The 20,599-nt window shown below is 38.2% G+C and overlaps 1 protein-coding gene across 4 annotated transcripts; it reads right to left on the reverse strand.

The window, feature by feature from the left end:
- Positions 1-1,382: 1,382 nt before the first annotated feature.
- WASHC3 (WASH complex subunit 3) lies at positions 1,383-17,639 on the reverse strand. Of its 4 annotated transcripts, none has more exons than XM_080392708.1 (8): positions 17,436-17,639; positions 15,716-15,814; positions 13,358-13,423; positions 11,821-11,949; positions 10,210-10,317; positions 7,704-7,796; positions 6,443-6,507; positions 1,383-3,157 (listed from the first exon to the last, which is right to left on the reverse strand). In XM_080392708.1, exons 1-8 carry the CDS (start codon positions 17,484-17,486, stop codon positions 3,073-3,075), a joined length of 696 nt encoding a protein of 231 aa, XP_080248834.1. In that variant the 5' UTR covers positions 17,487-17,639; the 3' UTR covers positions 1,383-3,072. The 4 variants fall into 4 exon arrangements, with proteins under 4 accessions (XP_080248834.1, XP_080248833.1, XP_080248836.1 ...); XM_080392707.1 differs by having other exon boundaries at positions 10,210-10,320; positions 17,436-17,636; XM_080392710.1 differs by lacking the exon at positions 7,704-7,796 and having other exon boundaries at positions 17,436-17,625.
- Between the last annotated feature and the right edge of the window lie 2,960 nt (positions 17,640-20,599).

Raw genomic sequence — 20,599 nt, forward strand, 5'->3', positions numbered from 1 at the left:
CTGATTTTAAATCCAAGTAAAATTTGGGTGTATTAGACGTGCATGAATGACACCCTTAATGTATACTGCACCTTTTAAAAGCTCTTTGCTGTTAGCAGCTTTTTAAAAATCAAAGGCACTTAAAAATGGACTTTTTCCCTGAAAGTATTACGTATATCTGATTACTACACAGCCAAGTTGAAATATTCCCTCCATCTTCTATTCCAAAACAGATGGCAAATAATGAGCAAGTTGGAATATTCTCTGCTTATAGTATTTAGTTTGCGGTTAAGGACTTTCCAACTTTCTGGGTTAGCACCATCTCACTAGAAAACTGCTGTAGATCAAGGAGGACTAGCACAGCTGACATAATTCAGTCCCAAACCAACCTTCCCATATTTAATAGCTTCTTGGGTCAGCATGTGTCCTAAGCTGAAACATCTCAGATTGAATTTGGCTACAATCTAAGAGTACAGGGATGTGTTTAGCAGATGAGACTGGCAGGAACAGAGGCGCTTCATGTGGTCAGAGGTTCCGAAGGTGGTGGAAGCACTATGGCTGCTGATGCACTGAAGGTAAAAAAGGAAGGTTTTATCTTTTTTTTCCCTGGTTCCTCACAGTTTAGACACTTGAATTTTTACTGTGCAGTGTGCTACAACTCAAGTGGGAAATGAGACAAAAGTGGCAAGATTTTTCTTAACATTTCTGCAAGCCTACCAAGAGTGCACTGTTCCAAAGTAAACAGCTACCCTGAAAAAAACCCAGAAGTCTTAAGCAATTAAATTCACCATGCCTACAAATGAAATTGTCATTCTGTGACATATGTAATTACCAAATAATTGTCCCTCATTTTAACAAGTGACAGTAGACTAGAGGCTTTCTTTTTCATTCCACATAAAAATACGTCTGTAGTGGTGTAAAAGACAATTGATTTTAGGTTTTTCAGACTAAAATTGCTTTACACAAAAAGCTTCTTTCAAATGATAAACAATTGAAGTTATATCTCCTTAAATGTGTTTTGGTAACTTTTTTTTTTAAAAACATAATTAACTACTATATCTCAAGTTAACTCTTTAAATCACGCTACTTTCTTACACAGGTTAGTATCAGTTTGAGTACTGAACTGCCCTCATTAATTTCATTGAAGTCCTCATTAATTTCAGTCTTCCTTAAATTTTCTTGTTAGAATAGTGGCTATGGGGTATTCAGTTCCCCCCTAGTCAGAGTGCTAGTATGGCTTAGGTTAAACTCCAAATCCCTATATCCAAAACTCCCCCCTTCAGACAGCAGATTGATGCAACTTCAGCATAACCAGCTTTGGAGAAACATGACTTGCAAAGACTTCAGAAGAATTGTCATTAACTTCTTTAAAACAACATATGGAAATAAAACAGAACCACAGCTTTGGTTTACAAAGCATAGCTTTAATTAAACGGATTACTTCAATGAGTTTTCAAAGACAGATTTTAAAAAGTCACCGGTGTTTTAATATATGCTTTCTGGAATAACGCTGTAACATTTACCTTTGAAATACTTATTGCTAATATGTTAATATTTTTCATGTTTTACCAAGTTTTAATTATATTTTTGTTTCTGTTGAATGATAATTAACTCATCATTGAAATGCCATCTCTAGACATTTTCCATTGCATATATGCTTTCATAGGGATTCAGGCATTAGTCTGATTTGCAGGTTATGAAGAACTTAAATATGTCAGCTAGACTGAAATGGGAGCCATGCTTAAGTTACAGGGAAAAAAAGCAGCTAACCTACCGAAGTGGCATAAATAACTGAGAGAGAAGATAACGACTCGATCATAAAAGCTAACAAATCTATATACTCAGAGCTTCAGTTTGAGTCTTTTCTTGGTCTCAGGAAGAATGTGAAAGACCAGAAAGTGAATGATTCCTGGCCCACAGCATTCTGGTATAATCACAATAACCCGGGGAATTCAAATAGATTGTGAAGAATGTCATGTGGAACAAATTATATTAGAGAAGATTCTTTAATGAAATGTCATTTTTGACTCATGGAGTAGATTAAGTAACTTGCAGGGAAGTCTTCAGGGCCAAGTCAGGCTCCAAGTGGATTTCTTTATGTTGTTCTCTAATGCACACCTCAACAGGTAGCAAGGTAGTTGTACCATCATACAAACTGAATTATGGCTTCTTTGCTGGAGTTATCAGCACAGGCATCAGCTTGGAGGTGGTTTCTTATCCCATGCAAACTGCTCAGCCACAGCTCCTTTCAAATAAGCCCAACAGCAGTCAGAAAGTGGTTTCTACTGACCCACGTGACAATGAACAAGCAGTGAGAATCTGGTATTCCATTAATAATCTCCCAGTCACTTGCTTCTTTCACAGTGTCATTTTCAAACCAATCTTGCAATGTTTGCAGTTGTCTACACCGCTGAAACCTGAATCTGATAAATCAACTCTTCTACAGAGCAAGAACTGCTTTAACAACTTTGTATTAGACTCTAACGTGACACTAAATAGCAGTACATAGTTCGAAAATAGATTCAGATTGGGTTTTAGTATTCAGTTGTATTTTAGTTTCTCTCAAAACAGAGTATCACCGATTTGCAATCACCATAAGATAGCTGATTTCTACGTAATTCTTGTGTCACTACAGAATATAGCACGTTAGAAAAAAATAATACCTTTCATCAATGAAACAATTTCATTTTGAAAAGTTACTTTATCTGTAAGTTATGGGACAGGAAGAAGACAACCCAGGTTAAATGTGTTGCACAGAAAATCCAATAATGACCAGAATGCAGTGTTTAGAGGTGTGGAATTTTTAGAGTTTTACAAAGTAATTTCAGAAGACTCAGAAAGGAATCTGAAATGATGCAGCACAAAAATTGCAAGGATCTCACAATTCATTTTCATGGTGGAAAGGTTCTAGTTGAAACACACTAACACGCTGCCTGTTCAGACTTTCTGGGAGAGAACATGGAGGATCTTAGCTCTTAAAAATGCTGTCAGATAAACCATGTCACTCATGTGACTCACAGAAAACCATTGTCTGCTAAAGCTCCAAACACATTAGCACTTAACAGAGGTTTCCAAAGGCTGAAATCAGTCTCTTTAATCACTAAATGAAGATTCACTATCGGAACTGTCTTCTGCTTTCCCATCATCTCCCCAGGCAGGCACAGGGGCATCCGGGGTCCTGCAGGCAACAAAAATGTTCTATGTTGTAACTCCCAGAAGGTGGCTGAGAACACAAGCAACTTAGCATGAAATGTTAATGTCCTTTCACTACAATTGCATGCACTTTATTTCCAAAACATTTAACACATTAACTGTTTACAGTTTACAAACTCTCATCTCACTGGTATTGCTTCACTTACAACTGAAAAGCACTAGAAACTGTAACTCACTGGACATCAAAACTCTGTAGACATCGATTTGAATGCAAATCTTTGAGGCTATCGGAAATACTGACAGATCACCAAGAAGTGGCAAACACTTGTAGAACAAGTTGAAAGCAGGCAATACTGATTAATTCAATATTTTTCAATCTTCAGAGTTTCTAGGGCTGAAAGGAACACGCTGTACACTATTAAGCAGTGTAAATAGTACATGAAAAAAATAACACAGGAAATGAACAATATTGTATCCAACTAAAACTGCAGGGATAATTTAGAGAAGCAAAAAAGAATTACTCAGAGTGGAATTTGGCTAGAACATTGGGTTAAATTTGACATGCAAGAGCAGCCATGGGATTTTTATTGACTATAAATGATCCGACCTCTTGTGCTTAGTTTTGAAGAGAATTTAAGATGGATCTAAACATCACATCAAAGCATTTGCACAGGGGGATCTATTGGGAATGAAGGGGACAGAAGCAAGTCATCTACAGACTAACACTACTGACTGAAGATGCTGTCTCTCCCTGGAGTGTCCCTCCTAAGTATGCAGTGAGTTTGACAATACAAGCAGGACTGAGCCTGGTCGATTCTGAAACCAAGGTAGAAAATAAACAGGCAATTACACTTGGGGAAGAATGATCTTCACAGAACCTAGGCTCCTGTATGATAGTTAACTGCTCTCTTTGATAAAATATTAAAATAAGCTGACAATTGTATTATTCATCCTGTTGATATTTATCTTGGGACTACCTCTGTGTGTCATGCTACAGAATTTCTTTTCCAACTTTAGTTCTGTTTATTATAATTTCTGCTGGAAATCCCTAAGGTACTTTTGAAGTGTTTCTAAACATTTTGGGCACAAAAAATGAGAAGTGCATTAAAGAAATGTGAAAGAGCCTTCCCTCTCCCCCCTGCACACCTCTAAAATAAATCAAAGAGTTTGCTTTCTTATGTAAATACCACTTCACGGTATTATTCCTTGTTGCCGTGGTAATGACAAAACAGAAGAACTGTGCAAAGACATGTGATCTGGAGAGACCAGTGCAAAAACTCGCCTCTAGTAAGGAAAGGAAGATGGCAATTAATTCCTTTAGTTCGTAAGAGCAGGACAAACCCTCTCAGCATTTTATACAGAGAAGAGAGAAAGGAAAGAAACAAAAGTTAAAAATAGATAAATTGGGAGCTTGATAGAATAGGGAGTTATTAAACTCTGCAAAAAGTTGAGAAAGGAGCAGTAACAGAAGTAAAACAGCTGAAGGAAGACAGTATAAACAAATCCATATTATCAGAATTAGCATCTCTGCAGCCACACAAAAACACACGCTCAGTCACTGGTTAATAGCTGGGGGAGTGTGCAGGAACTGACTGAGCATACAGTGATAGCGATATGTACGTTTTTCCTAATTTCCACTGGGACTGAGTGAGCAGGAAGGAGTGACTAAGGAACCTGAAGACCCAAGAAATGTGGTGTGAATGGCAAGATACGTATTTTTTAAAAAGTCTATGATATTGAGACAAGGAAGCAAGAAAATTAAAAGAAGCGTCATCCCTGACTCCTTAAAATACTGTGTGGTGTGCACCTTGCCAAATAATTAGCTTTCTTTAACCACGTAGATTTGTATACAGTTTTCAAACCAGTAACATTTTAAAGAAAATCCGCCTAAGCCTTACTGTTGCACAGAATCTTTGACCCCAAACATATTCTGTGAGCCCCAATTCACAGCAATAACATTTCTGTCTTAGCCCAAAACAGACAATTCAAAAGCAGGTACTTTTTTAAAGTTTTTGAAATTTTAACCTATTACCTTATTTTTATCTACTACAATAATCCACCCAAACATGAACAGCAGCATTTACAGAAAGGCGTGGATCAGAAATGCAGAGTAAAAAATACAACACATGTAACACTTGCACACGTTCTTACTTGCGTTCTTTTACTTATTTCTCATTCGATTGGTAAAAATATTAAATGAGGAATAACTACTTTAGGCTCATTCAGAAACCAGGAAGTAGCTGGGAGATAAAGTGACTCAACCTACGACGATACTTCAGTTTTCCTATATTTTTATTTATTTTGTTAAACAAGTTGCTGGTTTCAGAATAAGCCTTTCCAAAATGTAAAAAGACTTCACTGGAAAGAAGAAGCAGACTTTCTAATACATTGACATTTTCTGAAGAGGATGCAAAACCGTATTGAACATTTTAGTGGCTATAATGTAAGAATGAAAGTATTTTCATCAGTTTAACAAATTCTGTGAAATAGTACAGTAAAACTAAATTACATGTCAAATCTAAAATAAGCCTAAAATTCATGCTTATAGTCAGACATGTAGCTTTGAAAATGAGTATCTATTCTTAGTAGTCTTCACAACAGGTTAGCTCAATCAGCCACAGTTTCAAACTGCTGACTTCAATTTACACTGTCGACGTTGAAATCAAGTTGTACATTCCATCTACTGAGGGAATCAGGAAACTGCTGCGTTGTCCCTCATGCATCCAGCAAAATAAAATAGATTTTGTTCTTACTACTCTACAATGATGGCATCTTGGTATTGAAGTGTTGAAAGAAAATATCTGGGAGAAACCTCATATTCTTAACAGTACAGTGAAAATGGCTACTGACGTATTATCTGATTCCTCATCACTAAATGAACATTGTCAAATGTTACCTTGTCATTGCAGTATCTTTTTCCTTGAACTGCATCCCCTCTGCTTGGCTTGGAAGAAGTCCTTCCATTTCCTCTCAAGTCTTAATAGTAAAGTCCTACAACTTTCTGTTTGGGACAGTGCAGTACTCACCCATTTATATACCAGTCTCTATTTCCTGGGCTTTGCCTTGGACTAGACAATACTGAAAAAACAACCCAAACTTGAGACAGCATGGCTCCCCCTTTGGCCCTGATGGCCCTATTCAGACATACAAATTGCTAAAACCACCTCTCACAGAAGACTTCAAAACCTATTTTAATGTTCATCATTTAGATTCAAAATACCATAAACAAGCTCTTCTAAGCAAACTTTTTTCCAAGTTTTTTAAACACACAGTTGCATTCCAGCCCTACTGAGAGTTGCATATTACTTACTCGAGAAGATCTGGATTTAGCCCTTCAGAAATCATTTTGTTTCGTATTGCCATTACAGGAACACCCTGTGTAGGAGGAGGAAGAATAATATGAAACTACTGAACACAAACAGGTGAACTAAATTCCACAGGTTCTTTTAGGTTACACTTTCATACAAATTTATGCATGTCATTTGTTGAACAAAAGCATGGAATGATAATCTCAGTTGCCATCAGTATGAACCTAGAGGCGAGAAATGACTGAGATCAAAAGCCCTTTTAATCCTTCTCATATTTATGGCAAAACTTCTACAGAAAGTTGCAGGGAAAGAATCAGGAACGGGCAGATATATCTGCAATTCATGCAGACAAAACCAGGAAGCTGAAGTTATATGTATGGATGAGAACGTGAAGAAAGAACAGAGTAGCACAAAGACAGAAGAGAATGGTTGTGCCAGACAGATGAAGAACACTTGGACGTGCTAAAGGTATAGCCAAAGAGGGAGCAAAACAGAAGATGCATCTACTACCACTCCAGAAGAATACCTTAACGCAGAGCTAAAAATTGGAAAAGTCTTTAAAAAGCATGCAGAAAAAGGCAAACAGGACATGAGAACAGGAGCACAATTTAAAAGTGATTCCACTGAATACAAAGTGCCTGTACAGTCAGGCTTGAATCTTCTATGACTTGTGGACAGATTTTAGCCAACTATATAAGTGTTAAAAAAATTCCTTCCTTTCACTGCAAGTTCTTCCACAGCTTCTGTACTTTATTTTACTCAGCAACACCTAAGCATCCCCTCATCATGGATTGCGTATCCAAGAACACTTTGACCCACGTCGTCTTACAAGACACATTCCAACAAACTGCTCCTATGTTTCCACTAGAGTTGCTCAAAGACAACTTGTTGCTTTGCCATCCCCTATTGCAAACCATCAGAAATACCACCTGGATCACTGCATGCCAAGATAGTTAGAAAAAAAAAATAAAAAAAAGGAAAAAAAAGAAAGAAAAAAGAAAAAACAAAGAAAAAGAAAGGAAAAAAAAAAAGGAAACGAGGAAAACAAACAAGGATGCTATAATTTCTGATTTCCAAGAGACACAGCTACTGGTGGTCAAGGAAAGTCAGGAGAGGCCTCACAACCTAAATAAAAAGTAGTGTAGCACTGTTTTGGCACAGGACAAATATCTTTTGTCCAACGTAAGTAAAATAGTGATAAAATAAAGGGCAGCCATGACTAATGTTCCAGAGAAGCATGTGGTACTAGTGACAGTTGCTAACCTGGCAAAGTGAGAGCTGAGCTAGCTGTCTTACTGTGTTTTCCTTGTGCAGTTTCACAGCAAGAATCACAATCAAGACTTGTGCATGAAGATTCTGGAATAGCACACAGACAGGTACATAGTTTTAACAACCTATCAGGCATATCAGGAAAAATGTGACTCAAATAGTTGTAAGGTATTAGCTTGTAATAAAGAATTTCTCAGTAATTCACAACTAATGTACATTACAAAGGGGAAAGCATTTGAGTATTTCATGACAGTTTAAAATATTCACTTATTCTAGTAACAGATTTGGACACCAGGAATTGTGTGCCTATACACCATCTCAAACTATCTAATGCTTTTTCCCTCACTTGACTGCTCTTAGGGTTTCTTTCCCCAGCTCAGAAATCACTGATGAAGTGTTTATGCCATCAATTCAAACCAAGTGAAAGCAAGACTGAGTCAGATCAGGCAAAGCAGAATCTGGCAAATCAAAGCTTAACACTGCTGTGACCCTAAATCCTACTAAAATAAAACAGGAAGTATATTAAATATAAACAGTAACTACACGGATCATACAGGTCCACTGAAATGGCAAAAGTGCACTTTTCTAACAGAGGAGAAAATACTAAATTTCCATCGCATTTGTCTCTGCTCAGTTAAGATTTTAAATAATCCAAATCACTACACATTCAACACAGTGTAAGCCAGCCCTACTCCCAGCCTGGCCCCGCAGCCCGGGAAGCATGCAGGTCCTGGAGAAGCCAGAGTGCAAGTAGCAATCTTGTTGCAAAATAGGTTTTGGTTCTTCATAGTGCAGAAAGAGGTCACATACCCTAAGTGCTGGCAATTCCTGAAGATCAGTGCACTCTCCATGTTTGGTTTTTATTTCAGTGCTTGAAAGCAAGGACCCATCTGTATCAGGCCAGTCAGTATCTTGGCATCTATGCAGTCATATTTGTTATTTAAAGATGTTGTTTATCTGAAGTCATAGACTGCTCCTCTCAAACTGTCAACAGAAGTGTTCTGAACATTTGTTGTAGCAAATACAATATTGCCTTTGTAAGGTTTGCTTGAATATTATTGTATATTTTTAAAATTACGAATTTAGTACGGTCAGCCGCACTTCATTGAAATCAGTTTGTTACTATCTCACAGAACAGCTATGTTTAGTGTAAAAGAAATATGTCTTCATAGTGCTAGTTCTTAAAAAATAAAAATATTGTGAACAATAAATAAATGTTTAGTTCAAACAAATCTTCAGCTAGAAGCTTAATTTGGGCAAATAAATGACACTAACTAAAATACCTGACTGGATGACAAGACAAGTTTGGCAAATACAAAACCACACATCAGTGTGTAGTATGTTAGTCTGACTTTACCACACTGTTTACAACTGGCAGAGGAACCACCAGGAACTGCCAGTACAAAGTACAAATGCAGAAGGTGAGATCTCACTCTTCTAGCAGTCACACACAAAAAAAGTCAAAGCAATTAGACCATCTAGCTCTTTCACATCCACTTTCAAGTCTGGCATTAAATCAATGCACTAACATAGTGTTCTACTCTCTGCTACTACCCCACTGCCAGGTTTCCCAAATGGCTTGTAATAAGCTACCCATAAAGTGACAATTTGTGATTCAAATGAAAAATAAGGTCTGGAGTGTCATCCAAAGTACCAAGCACACCAATTGTAATAATTGCTTTGAAGAGGGAATAAAACCATGAAGTTAGTTTTAACATAGGCAACATTTTACTCATACTATGACATAGTCACATTTTCCAGAATTATAATATCTATTTTAGAGGAAAATTTCCACTGACAGCTTGAAAATAAAGCCAGATTTTTTCTGTTTCCAATCTCATTTTTAATTTTGTGGACGTGAAAAAAAGAGCTCTTAAAAAATGTCACTGAGTCTCCCATTCACCTTTTCATTCCTTCATTAGTTTTCACACATGTAAATATTGAGATTACATTCATTTATTTCCTACTTATCTGTAGAACAGCCCACATATAAAGAGGTAAGCAAAACCTGCATCATGAATAACAGGAAACTGATGTGGAACCAAGTAGTGAAGCAATTCTTGTATCTCTATTTTGAACCCTACAGAAATACCAAATACTCATGCTCTTGAGTACATGGGCAAAGCTGTATTTTGTACCCTACAGCAAAATCAAACTGTAATCATGTCTGTGTGTAGGGAATGATACCAATTCTACCAGAATAACTACACTTTCAGTGGCAACTTCTGTCTGCATTTACACATCTTCACACCTTCAGTTCAGAAGTATATTGGCAAAATTTTGTAGAAAGACCTTGCCTGAAGCTGGCTGAGGGAATGTATTACATCAATTCATTTATTAGAGATGTGCTAGAAATATTATGATGTTATCCTAGCTTAAAGATTATTGTTGCAATAGATGTCTTCAGACATCTAATGTTCACTTACATTCACTTTGATGTGTGTGACATTCCACCTAAAAATAACAAAGTACATAAAGAATGATAAGACAACTGACTTACCACTTGTACCATTTTGAGATATCTGGCATATCGAGGATCCTTGGCCACAGTTCTGACATTTTCTGTTACTACCTCTGTTTTCTGTAACCCTTCTTCATGTATATTGTTCTGCTGTGTACAAAGAGAACACTTTAATGGTTAGGTATGCAGAAGCACGGAGACTTCAAACCATAAAATCTGTAATTTAAGGGTAAAGTGCAACTCTTCTTCATCTAGATTATTCTCACTCGTAGTATTAAATATTTCCAAGATGAATGAATACACAAAACTCAGCTCTTACTATCTGCAGTTACAAGTGTGACTTTCTACTTTTAGTCACAATTTTAAGCAAAATACATGAGAAAAACCCACCTATAATAGCACTCTGAAATTTGTTGTATTTAATGAATAAAACAGAACTAAATCTAAATGTTCACTTTATACACATATATATTTTTAAGGATTATTTCTACACATCTCTTCTAGTGGCCTAATGCATTTTTTACTCAAAATATTTATTTGATTCCATAAGAAAGGTTTCGTACAGATCATATAATTTTTAAACTATAGTTTTCGCTATAAAGCATTAATCTCAAGGATATCATAATGAAATAAAAAGAATCCTTGAGAGTAAAGAATTAGAAAAAAAAGAAGAAAATGACAAGAGAATGTTTGCTATTAAACTAACCATCTGAAAGTAGCACTGGAAACCTCATTTCATGAGTATCTGTTCCTACTTCAGTATCTAAGAGGAGGAACATTTTAAAGAAAACAAAATAACCAGGAGTCATTCTCTAACATGGCTGAAACATGGAATGCTAACTGTCCATTCTGTCTCCCACGTTGCTGGCTGAAGAGTTACAACCTTTAACAGGCTGCTCCACGACAACTTCCACCAAATAAGAGAACAAGCAGAGACTGGACTTGGAGATTCCAAGAAAAGAAACTATTGTAGGAAACTGGGGAAAGAACCCTATGTACAAATGAGCCAGAAAGTCTCACCTAGTGAAGTGGTGATCACAGGATTTAAATCTGAGTTAAAAAAACCAACCAAACACACACATACATAAAAAAAACCCCAATAACACAACAAAAAATTAATTGCAGGGATAGGATCTTAATATCGATCACTTTATTATAAGCTGGCATTTTCTGTACATAGATGGTAATATACAGAAAATATTCATGTAACAACCTCTTTAAAATAAAGTATGCTAGAAACTCCAATTTCAGCTGAAAGCTCACATTCTAAAGAAGGCAGAGAAGAGCTGGAGTCATGTGATTCAAACTTATTTTCATTCATGACCTTCCCAGTCCCCTCATGTAATTCATGTTCATATTTTAGTGTGATTGAAGAAGAGGAAGTAGACATTTACCACTAGATTTGAGTTAGTTCTAATTATTTAAGCCACAAATTCAAGAAAGGAGATACTTTTTTAACAAGTGACTTTTTTGTTTTAAATCACTTGTTAGAACAGTTTCATTAGTGAAAAACGCAGTTTTAGATCTTTACAGTTGATTTCTCTCTTCCAATAGGCTTGCTTCTAACTATTTCAAATAAGACTAGAAAGAGAGACACTGGACACAGAGAGGTATATTCCTTCAATCTGTTAGTTATGCTTCATTACTCACTCCAGACTGAGGTGATACAGCTGTCTGTTGATCCACAGTAGTCTGTGCCATAGGACCATTTGTAACACTATTCATATTTGCACTGGACACTTCAAATCTGACATCTTCTAGGCCAGGAATAGAGGATAACTAAATGTACAAAACATTATCAAATAAGCAATGAACATATCATAAGTCTATGTGTACAATAAAATCTGCAGCATGCTGCTTACCACATATTCCCCAGGTAGTTTTCACATTAGTATAATCATAACTTTTTATCACTAGTTTTCATATTTTGATTGGGAGGGAAAAAAAAAAAATTCTATTCAGGTGGCTTCTACAAAAAAAAACCCAAAACACTGCATTGGAGCTTTCACTGTTAACAGCACTGCAGCGCAGGAAAGGCTTCAACACCTTTCCAGCTGCGCTTTATCAACCCCACAAGAGCCAGGCCATCTTCTCTGCTACTTCCCCTACAGTGAAAGAAACCGTAACAAGAAAAGCTCTGTTATCTAACAGATGGGTGACTGGTTACAGATTTTGCAATCTTCTACATCTTTCACTCATTTTTAAGGAAATGCTGAGAGTGGATATTAAATACGTTACATATCTACTTGAAGGAAATTCTGTTTACCATGATTATGAAGAATTCTATAAAAATGATCAATACTGATTATTCCTAAATACTTTGAAATAAATAAGAGTTAGTAAGCACTGTTTGTACTACTACAGTATTTTCTTCACAAAGATCTTAATGAATGGTTTCAAAATGTCCTATCCCTGCTCCCAGAAAAGACAACCAAAACTGCTTCCATCATTATTTAAAGAAGGATTGGTTAAACCTTTACAGTGGGTGTTTGTTTGGGCTTTGGTATTTGTTTCTGGTTTGTTTGTTTGTTTTCTTCTAGCAACTTAAATGATAATATCTGAGCATAGATATATCCTTTTGTCATTTTAGCTAAAGATACATCAGACACATTGTATTACCTTAGATCCAATTCAGGTCACATTTCAATACCAGAAGGTTTACAAGGGCTCTGTCTAGCTACTTATACCAGTTGAGAACCTTATAGTCTGGTAACACAAAGATACTTCGCTTGTACAAAGAGAGTAGCATTTCTTACTAGAGTTTGCATGGCAAATGCAATTTCATACCACAACCCTGCAACACAAGTTGCATACTTTAATATTGGAAAACTTCTCTCCATTTTCTTAAAACCAAACATAAAATCAACCATAAAATTGCCATACAGTTCAGCTGTCCTCTCAAGATCCAAGTGCTCCTTTCCTGTTCAATATGTTTAACAGAGACTGAACCAACATTTCCACTATGTGCTGTTGGTTCCTTTTTTCCATATCAACTACATGTTTAAATGTTACACAATATAAGTGGCAAGACATGCAAAGAGAGAAATTGCCATGTAAGCATTTTATATTAGCTCCTTCAAATCATTATGAAAACTTATTTGATCAATTTAGACTATGATCAGGAAGCTAGTTCATGTAACTTAGGAGGCTGTCACTGTTAGAAGACAAAGTCTTTACACATACAAACCTTTGCATCCAAAATATTGAGTGTTGTTTCAATTTGTTGGATACGGAGAGAGAGTGCTGATAATTTCTAGAATAGAAAAAAAAATTGAACACATAAACACTCCCCTAGGCACTTGTACATATAAAATGGTTCACATCTAGCTAAACAAAATCACTTTTGTCTTCTACCTGGTGAAGGCAGAGTAGAGTATAAGTGAAATGATAACATTTCAAAATAAATGAAGCAACGACATCCCTTTTTAGTACAGTAGCTACAATGGTTCAAATTTTAAGTAATCTTACTAGGCAGTTAGTTTTCCCAAATAATGAATAACAGAAATGAAGACAGACTATGCACAAAGGAAAGCCAAAGTAAATAGGGTATTACTTTGGGCAACTGGAGAATAATGGTAGACATACTGTACTCTCACAGTTTACAAACCAACTTTCTCCAAAGCTTTTTCCAAATGTGGAAGGTGAAAAGATGTGAAGTGTATGTATGTAACTGAGCAAATACAAAGTAAAAAAATCTGATAAAGAATACAGCAGGTGACTGAAAGTCAAAATGCATAGTGAACCAGAACTCACCAACTTTACATGCTCCAGGTGTACCTCGATCAAATTTTAACACTTTTTTTTTTTTAAAAAAAGACAACTTAACTTTTTCTACATTACTCTATAAGAACTGTCACTCTTTTAACTAATCACTACCATACTCCACCAGACCTGTCCAAGTGAAGTTGGCTAGCATGCTGGCTGGCAGATATGTACCACTCTGACAGCTTTCTGGCATACTGGCAAGATTCTGCCTGGCTCTGAAGCAGAACTTTAACACCCCAAGAAAATGGCAGTTCTGCCAATATGCTAGAAAAAGTAAAAAGAGACTGACAGGAATTAGTCTTTTTGGATAGTGCACCAACTTATTTACATATGGCTTTTTGTTCATGAGGAGTTTGTTCCTATTGAAAAGAACTATGTGCCCTACATGTTGCTGGGGAAAGGGGAGGAAAGATGTACAAGACAGTTACATAACTTTATGGGTGAGTTTGACTAGAGAAAGAAATCTAGAGTTAAGGACAGTGTCAGCCCTAATTTTGAATTTCTTGGCTTCTGTTGATTTACACTGGGACCTTTCACATTAAAAACAATTCTGCACTTTCTAAATACAAAAAAAAAAATTCAAGGAATTTAGAAAGCAACCATTTAGTTTCTGGGGTAACAACACATTTAGGTTAACCAGTAATGTTTTATTAAGTAGACTTCACAGAGTTGCTGCATGCTCAAGATGGTTTTAAATATATGTGTTCTGACTTCCACAGTGCCTATGTAATAGGTAATATTGCGATCATGTGACAACCACGTTTTGGACAACTGACAACAGCATCACCAGGCAGTTATACCGTCCCACATATCAAATTACAGTAAGTTTAAAAATCTAGGAAAAAAAAGTAATTATTTTTTTCCTCTGAAGCTCTATACGTTGATGTGGTAGTCAAATTTTATACTTGTCACGGGTCTGGCTCTAAACTTCACTAACAACAGAATTTCTCAGATTACACGGCTTAGTCTAATTGTATTTGACTGCTGCCCCAGCCCTGCTGGCTAGGGCTGTATGTAGTCTTTGTTGAATAAACTAGTGAACAGCTACAAAGAAACCACTAATGACAAAAAGGTTAAGCTCAAAGCCGCATTAGAAAACACTCTTCCTACGAGGAAGCACTCTTGTCCTGTTCAGTAGGCAAATCTAGTCCTGTCGGTCTGGTATGTTTCCATTGATGCTTAAGACACCACAAAAAACTTGGTAACGCTAAATATTTTTATTTTTCTTTTGTTTACAAGACACTAAAATTAACTGCTTCATGTTCCATACTAATCACTTGCCAAAAATGTCTTTTCTTCCACATCAAAATTATTTACATTTAGAGCTTAGTGTAACACCCTTTTAAATTACAGGGGGTAAAATCTGAAAGCAAGTTCTGATGCAATATCCAAAGACACAGATGAGGGGGATACTGACTGTCAAAATGGATTCAGCACCATAGGAATATGGCATCCTTCTTCCAAAACAAGATGATCTCCACAGACAGAGCTGCTCAGAACAAATTCCATGTATCAAAAAGTTCAAAGGCAGTGCCAAATGCAAAAGTTTGAGGAAACAGGATTAGGTGTGGTATAATCAGCAGTTCACTTGGGCATCTTGGGGAAAAAAACCCAACTGTCTTAAGCACTTTCTCAAGAGAAACCTGAACAGAAAGCAGACTAAATTTTCCAGTTTAAGCTACCACTATTACTGCATCAAAAATATTTAAGTGAATGGCTTTTATTTCTAGGATTTTTTTTCAATTGTATAAATTGACATCTGGGAAAATAATAAACATACCTCTTCACAAACAGTAGAAAAGCGGTTGAGAAACTGCACTGTGTGAACCACAAACTGGTTTAGAAATGCTACAGTTCTTTTCTGCTGAATAGCAGGAACCTGCATTAAATAATATAAGAAAATTAGATTATACATAGATGTCAATTGCCACATTTGGATTTAAAGACCTGTTAAAAAATGTAAAAGTTTTAGAAGAAATTATTTTAGAAATCTGCCTTAAGTGCACTTGCTACAAATGCATATATATACAAACCATTTTTTGATATATATACATATACAGTATACAAATCCTTTTTCACTAAAAGTCTACTTAAATGACTGTTGAAAAGTTGCAGGATACACAGAAAAGACAAGATCCCCATATATGAAGGTCTGTTATCTTATTTAAGAAAACATTTTCAGATGAAATTAACAACATTCCTGAAATTAAGTGCTAACATTTTTAAAAAACAGAGGAAATCAGAATTTTTCCTTCTGAAGCTTAAGAAGGAAAAGCAGACTTATCCATACAAATAGTTACAACCAACATTAAAATAAAAAAAAAACGGAGAGTAGTGAAATTGCTGTCTCAATTTTTAGTGGCCACCTATACTACTTATTTGCAAGTCCAGACTACCGTAAAATTACACTTTAGTGTCACTCCGCCAAGTGAGATCTGATGCACACAAACTTCTCAGACTAAAAGGTAGAATGATACATTTGTCAAAAAAAAAAAGGCTGGTGCTCATAATGTAACAGTCAGTTGGCATTTTTATTTACACCATTACACAAGACTGGAATCAGGAACATTCACACAAATGTTTATGTATAAAATTACAGCACCTCAGGGTTAATCACATTGGACAATTGTTTGTCTTAAACTTCACATAGGAAATCACTGTATTGAATTGCAGTTGGTTACAGTGAAGGATTTACAAGCAAAACCACTTGCAGCCAAGCTTCAGCTGCCCTGAACAACAGTGTGTGATTACGGTGAGTCTCTGGTCTTCACCTCTTTGGTCTTTCATCTGTCAGCGCAGTCATTTGCTACACTTCACCGGTCTTAAGATGTCCTTATTCTTTGTGTGACTTTGTTGCTACTATCTCAAGTTTTCAGCCTGTGCCCCTGTATGGCAGGGTTTGCTGAAGCTCAATACCGTAGTTCTGAACCTGTCAAACGGTGCTTAAGACCTTCTCAGAAATTTATGGGGTAGCACAAAAGATGGAACGGCCACCGTGGCAGCTGGAAGCAAACCGTCTTTATGCTCTATAGTCGAGAAACAAAGCTAAAAAAGTGTTTCTGCATCACTGAAAGCCATGAACAAGCAGCTTCGCACGGCATTTGCCTCACAGTTTTAAGAGGGAAACGGCTTAGCCGTTACCTGTAAGGCCAGCGGAAGAGGCGCAGCGAAGCGCCCTTGGAGCAGCCCGCGGCGCCCTGGGGCACGGCCGGCGGCGAGGCCCCGCGGCGGGACCTGCGCGGCGGCTGCGGAGGCAGCGGGTGCTGGCGGCACCGCCTCGGCAGCCCCGGCGCGACACCCGCAGCTCGCCCTGCCGCCCTCCCGCCCGCAGCGGCGCGCCCCGGCCGGCCCCGGGCGCCCGGCCGTGTTCAGGGGTGGCCCCGCCGGGCAGCGGAGCGCGGCGGGGGCGGCCTGGGCTCGCCCAGCACCAGGGCCAGCGCAGCCGCGGCCGGGCCAGGCAGCGGGACGGCTCCGGGCCCGCAGGCGAGCGCCGCCCGTACCTTGGTGAGGTCAATGCCGGAGCCCACAATGGGCAGCCCGTCCTCGTCCATCCCCGCGGCGCCGCCGGCCGCAGCGCAGCCCCGCGCCCGCCAGCACGCAGCCGGGCCGCGGCGCCTCCCGCCGCACTCCGGAAGCGCCGCCGCGCCGCTCGCGGCCTCTCCGCCTCGGCCCGGAAGCAAAACCCCGCCGCGAGCGGCAGCGGGGCCGTGCCCGGGGCTTGCGCGCGCGCAGCCGCCTCTCCCGCGCGGTGCAGCATGGGAGGCGCAGTCCGGGGGAGGGCGGGCGTTCGCCCCCTCGCCGCCGCCACCCCTGCCTGCGGCCGGGCAGCGTGCGGGCCGGGTGGTCCCGGAGGAGAAACGCACGAGCTTTGCCAGAGATTGCGTGGTTCGTTCTGCAAAGCGTCCCTGCCGCTGAGGGGGCCCGCATTGACTCGCGCCGGTATGGGCACCAGCCCGGCCTCAGGACAAGGCCTTGGTCGTGCAGGTTGTGAAGATAAAGTGTCTTCCCCCACAGTCAAGCATCCAAGAAATAGTGAGAAATGACAGTGAAGACACGGTTTCTGTGCCCACATGCATGCTTGGAGTGGTGGAGGGCCACACTTGGAATATATGTAAAAATAACAAGCACTGAATGACCCTGGATCTTCTGAAAAATACAAAAGCATCATTGAAATCACGTTACAAAACATTCCTGTACCTTAATGCTTACACAACAGGAAAAAAGGGGGTATGGTAAACTTAGCTGTGGGCTACCTGTAACGGTTTTGTTTTGTTCAGCAGTACCTATCACTGCTTTCATTTGATTCTCAAGCATAGGGCGTAAGTAGGGCTATTCCGTTTCAGCCAAGGAACCTCCGATGTACCGTGCTCCAGAGTGACGGGGGCATGTCTCACACCTCCAAAGGAAGGACAGGGGGTTCACCTACAGAGTTCAGTAGGTTTAATCTAGTTTATAGGAATTGGGCAAATTTTTGTTGGGCAGAGGAGCTCTCTGTTTAAATTATCTAAGTGAATCATCTTCCCATCTTTATTACCTCAAAAAAACCCCACCAAACCCTCAAAAAACTCCCAAATTCTATTCAAGAAAAATTAATCCCATTTACCGTAACATTTCCATAATACAAGATTTCTAGGCAATGCCACAGAAACTTTTGTTTCTGTGTATGTAAATGCTTAGGCAAGTTTTATCTGAATCTCTTGGTCTGTAAAGCTGGGAAAGAAATCTCAGAATATGCTCTTTGGTGAACTTTCTGGTACTTCCTGCTTTTAATTTGGCCAAAAACATTGCATAGAAAAGTGCAACACAGCACTTCTTCTCCCAGCTGGAATTAGGAAATGCAAGGTATGAAAAGTGAGAAACAGAGAGTAGAGGAAAATGATCCAATTTTTTCCAAAACCTCTTAAAAAAATGTTTCAATTAAACTGGTTTGTTACACTGGAACTATTAATGACTGAACCCCCCCAATGGGAGGATTTATAAAAAAATAATTGAGTGGTAATATGCAGATTTACAGTGTGTGATTTGAAAATGTATTTTGTACCAGCATCTGCACTGGATGATAAATGTCAAATTAAGGAATAAAAATGGTACAGTACATAAACTGCTGGCAATTTATATACTATGTATGTGTACACATATATACACAGGCATTTAAAGACACAGTCATATAGCTCCACCTTTTAGTGAAGGAAAGATTAAAGACCGTTTAAGAGTTACTGAAACGCACTTCAGCTGAACATAGTATTTTGAAGACGTTCACCTTAGAGATGCTGAGGCTAACTTGGAGTGCCAAAGCTGTGTGTACAGAACACTGATCAAAGCTTTGTCTTCATCATTAGTAAATATTTTGTCTTGTGATTAGCACACACTAAAAAGTTTAGCATGGGTTTTAAAGTACTGAAACTGATCTGCTACATATATTTTTATATTGCACAAAATCAGAACCTCTAGTCAATTGCAAAACAAAATTACACAGGGTGAAAAAAGCTGGCAAGCGCTACTGCAACTTACCATGTTCATATGCACTTTGTATGCTTAATATACTGTCTTACAGGTCCCAAGACATCATATTCTGTTAGAATCAGCACAGAACTCAAGTAGCTATACAACTGAGAAGCAAGTTAAACAGAAACAAAAAGCTGATCCAAAAAAATTTCCAGACATGGTGTCACCTGATCCTCCACAGGGGCAACAGTTGTTTTTATTAAGGTGGTCCAATGAACAGCTGAAACAGCCAGAGTGTGGATAAACATTTTTTTGTTTTCCCATAAAGTCTTCTAAATCCATGCTTGCAAAGGGTATTTTGGTAAAGTTTTGTATATGAAACCGATATTGCCTTGATGATTTTCCCCTCTGAATTAATCCCAACTGAGTTTTTTAAAAAAAGTCTATAAATCTAGGTGTGTCAGAATGTACAAATTTAGCAAACAGAAGGTTCAGAGAATTATCAACCTTTGACAGTTAAATAGACTAAGAAATACAAATGTCAGGTGTTATGTAGGTTCATTTGAAAAAATAAATGAAATGATAAATGCTTTGCAGTTCTCTGAAAATGGCTCTTCAAGTTTCAGTTTTCCAAGCACTGCTAAGACAGCATCAAAGCCTTAACTCATTATTTTGTTCTGTACAGAAGAACACAGGGAACATACTAAAAACATTAGCTGCTTTTTATTTTTTTTTCTACATACCCATTTTATACCAGAAATAAGTAATACGAAGAGCCTTGAACTTAACATGATCATTCCAATCCTACGTAAATTGTTTTTAAGGACTACTTAAAACTTATTAAAAGCATAAAAGAAGCATAAAAAAAGAAGCATCCTGGCTTCTGAATTAACTACAGAACAAAAGAATTTCTGCCCTCTGCCCCCTTGGGTTTTAAGCAATTCTAAATAAAAAATGTCTCAGTCAGATGCACCTGCACATACCTAACACACGCTGCCTTTGTCAATATGGGTACTGAGTATGATATTCTGCATAACTAGGTGCTATGTAAAGCTTTGCTCTGAATGCACAGGAAAACAACCAAACAACAATCTGTTTCAGTTTCAGTATACACCCAGAACTACAGCAGCATCCTAGTCCAATCCTTCCTTTCAGACCCACAAAGAATTTTAGCTACGTCTATGAGCCAATTAAATCTCCCATTCAGCCAGTGTTCTCT

This window comes from Falco punctatus (assembly GCF_963210335.1).
Source record: "Falco punctatus genome assembly, chromosome: 6".
NCBI classification, from domain to species: Eukaryota; Metazoa; Chordata; class Aves; order Falconiformes; family Falconidae; genus Falco; species Falco punctatus.

Bases quoted from the DNA above. Each gene is read 5' to 3' on its own strand.
- WASHC3 (XM_080392707.1), bottom strand. From the start codon at position 17,486: ATGGACGAGGACGGGCTGCCCATTGTGGGCTCCGGCATTGACCTCACC. The intron at 6,508-7,703 runs GTTAGCAACTGT...CCTCCTACACAG, and splicing joins CTCAGCTCTCACTTTGCCAG to GGTGTTCCTGTAATGGCAAT. The intron at 3,158-6,442 runs GTAAGTAATATG...TGTTGCCTGCAG, and splicing joins CTAAATCCAGATCTTCTCGA to GACCCCGGATGCCCCTGTGC.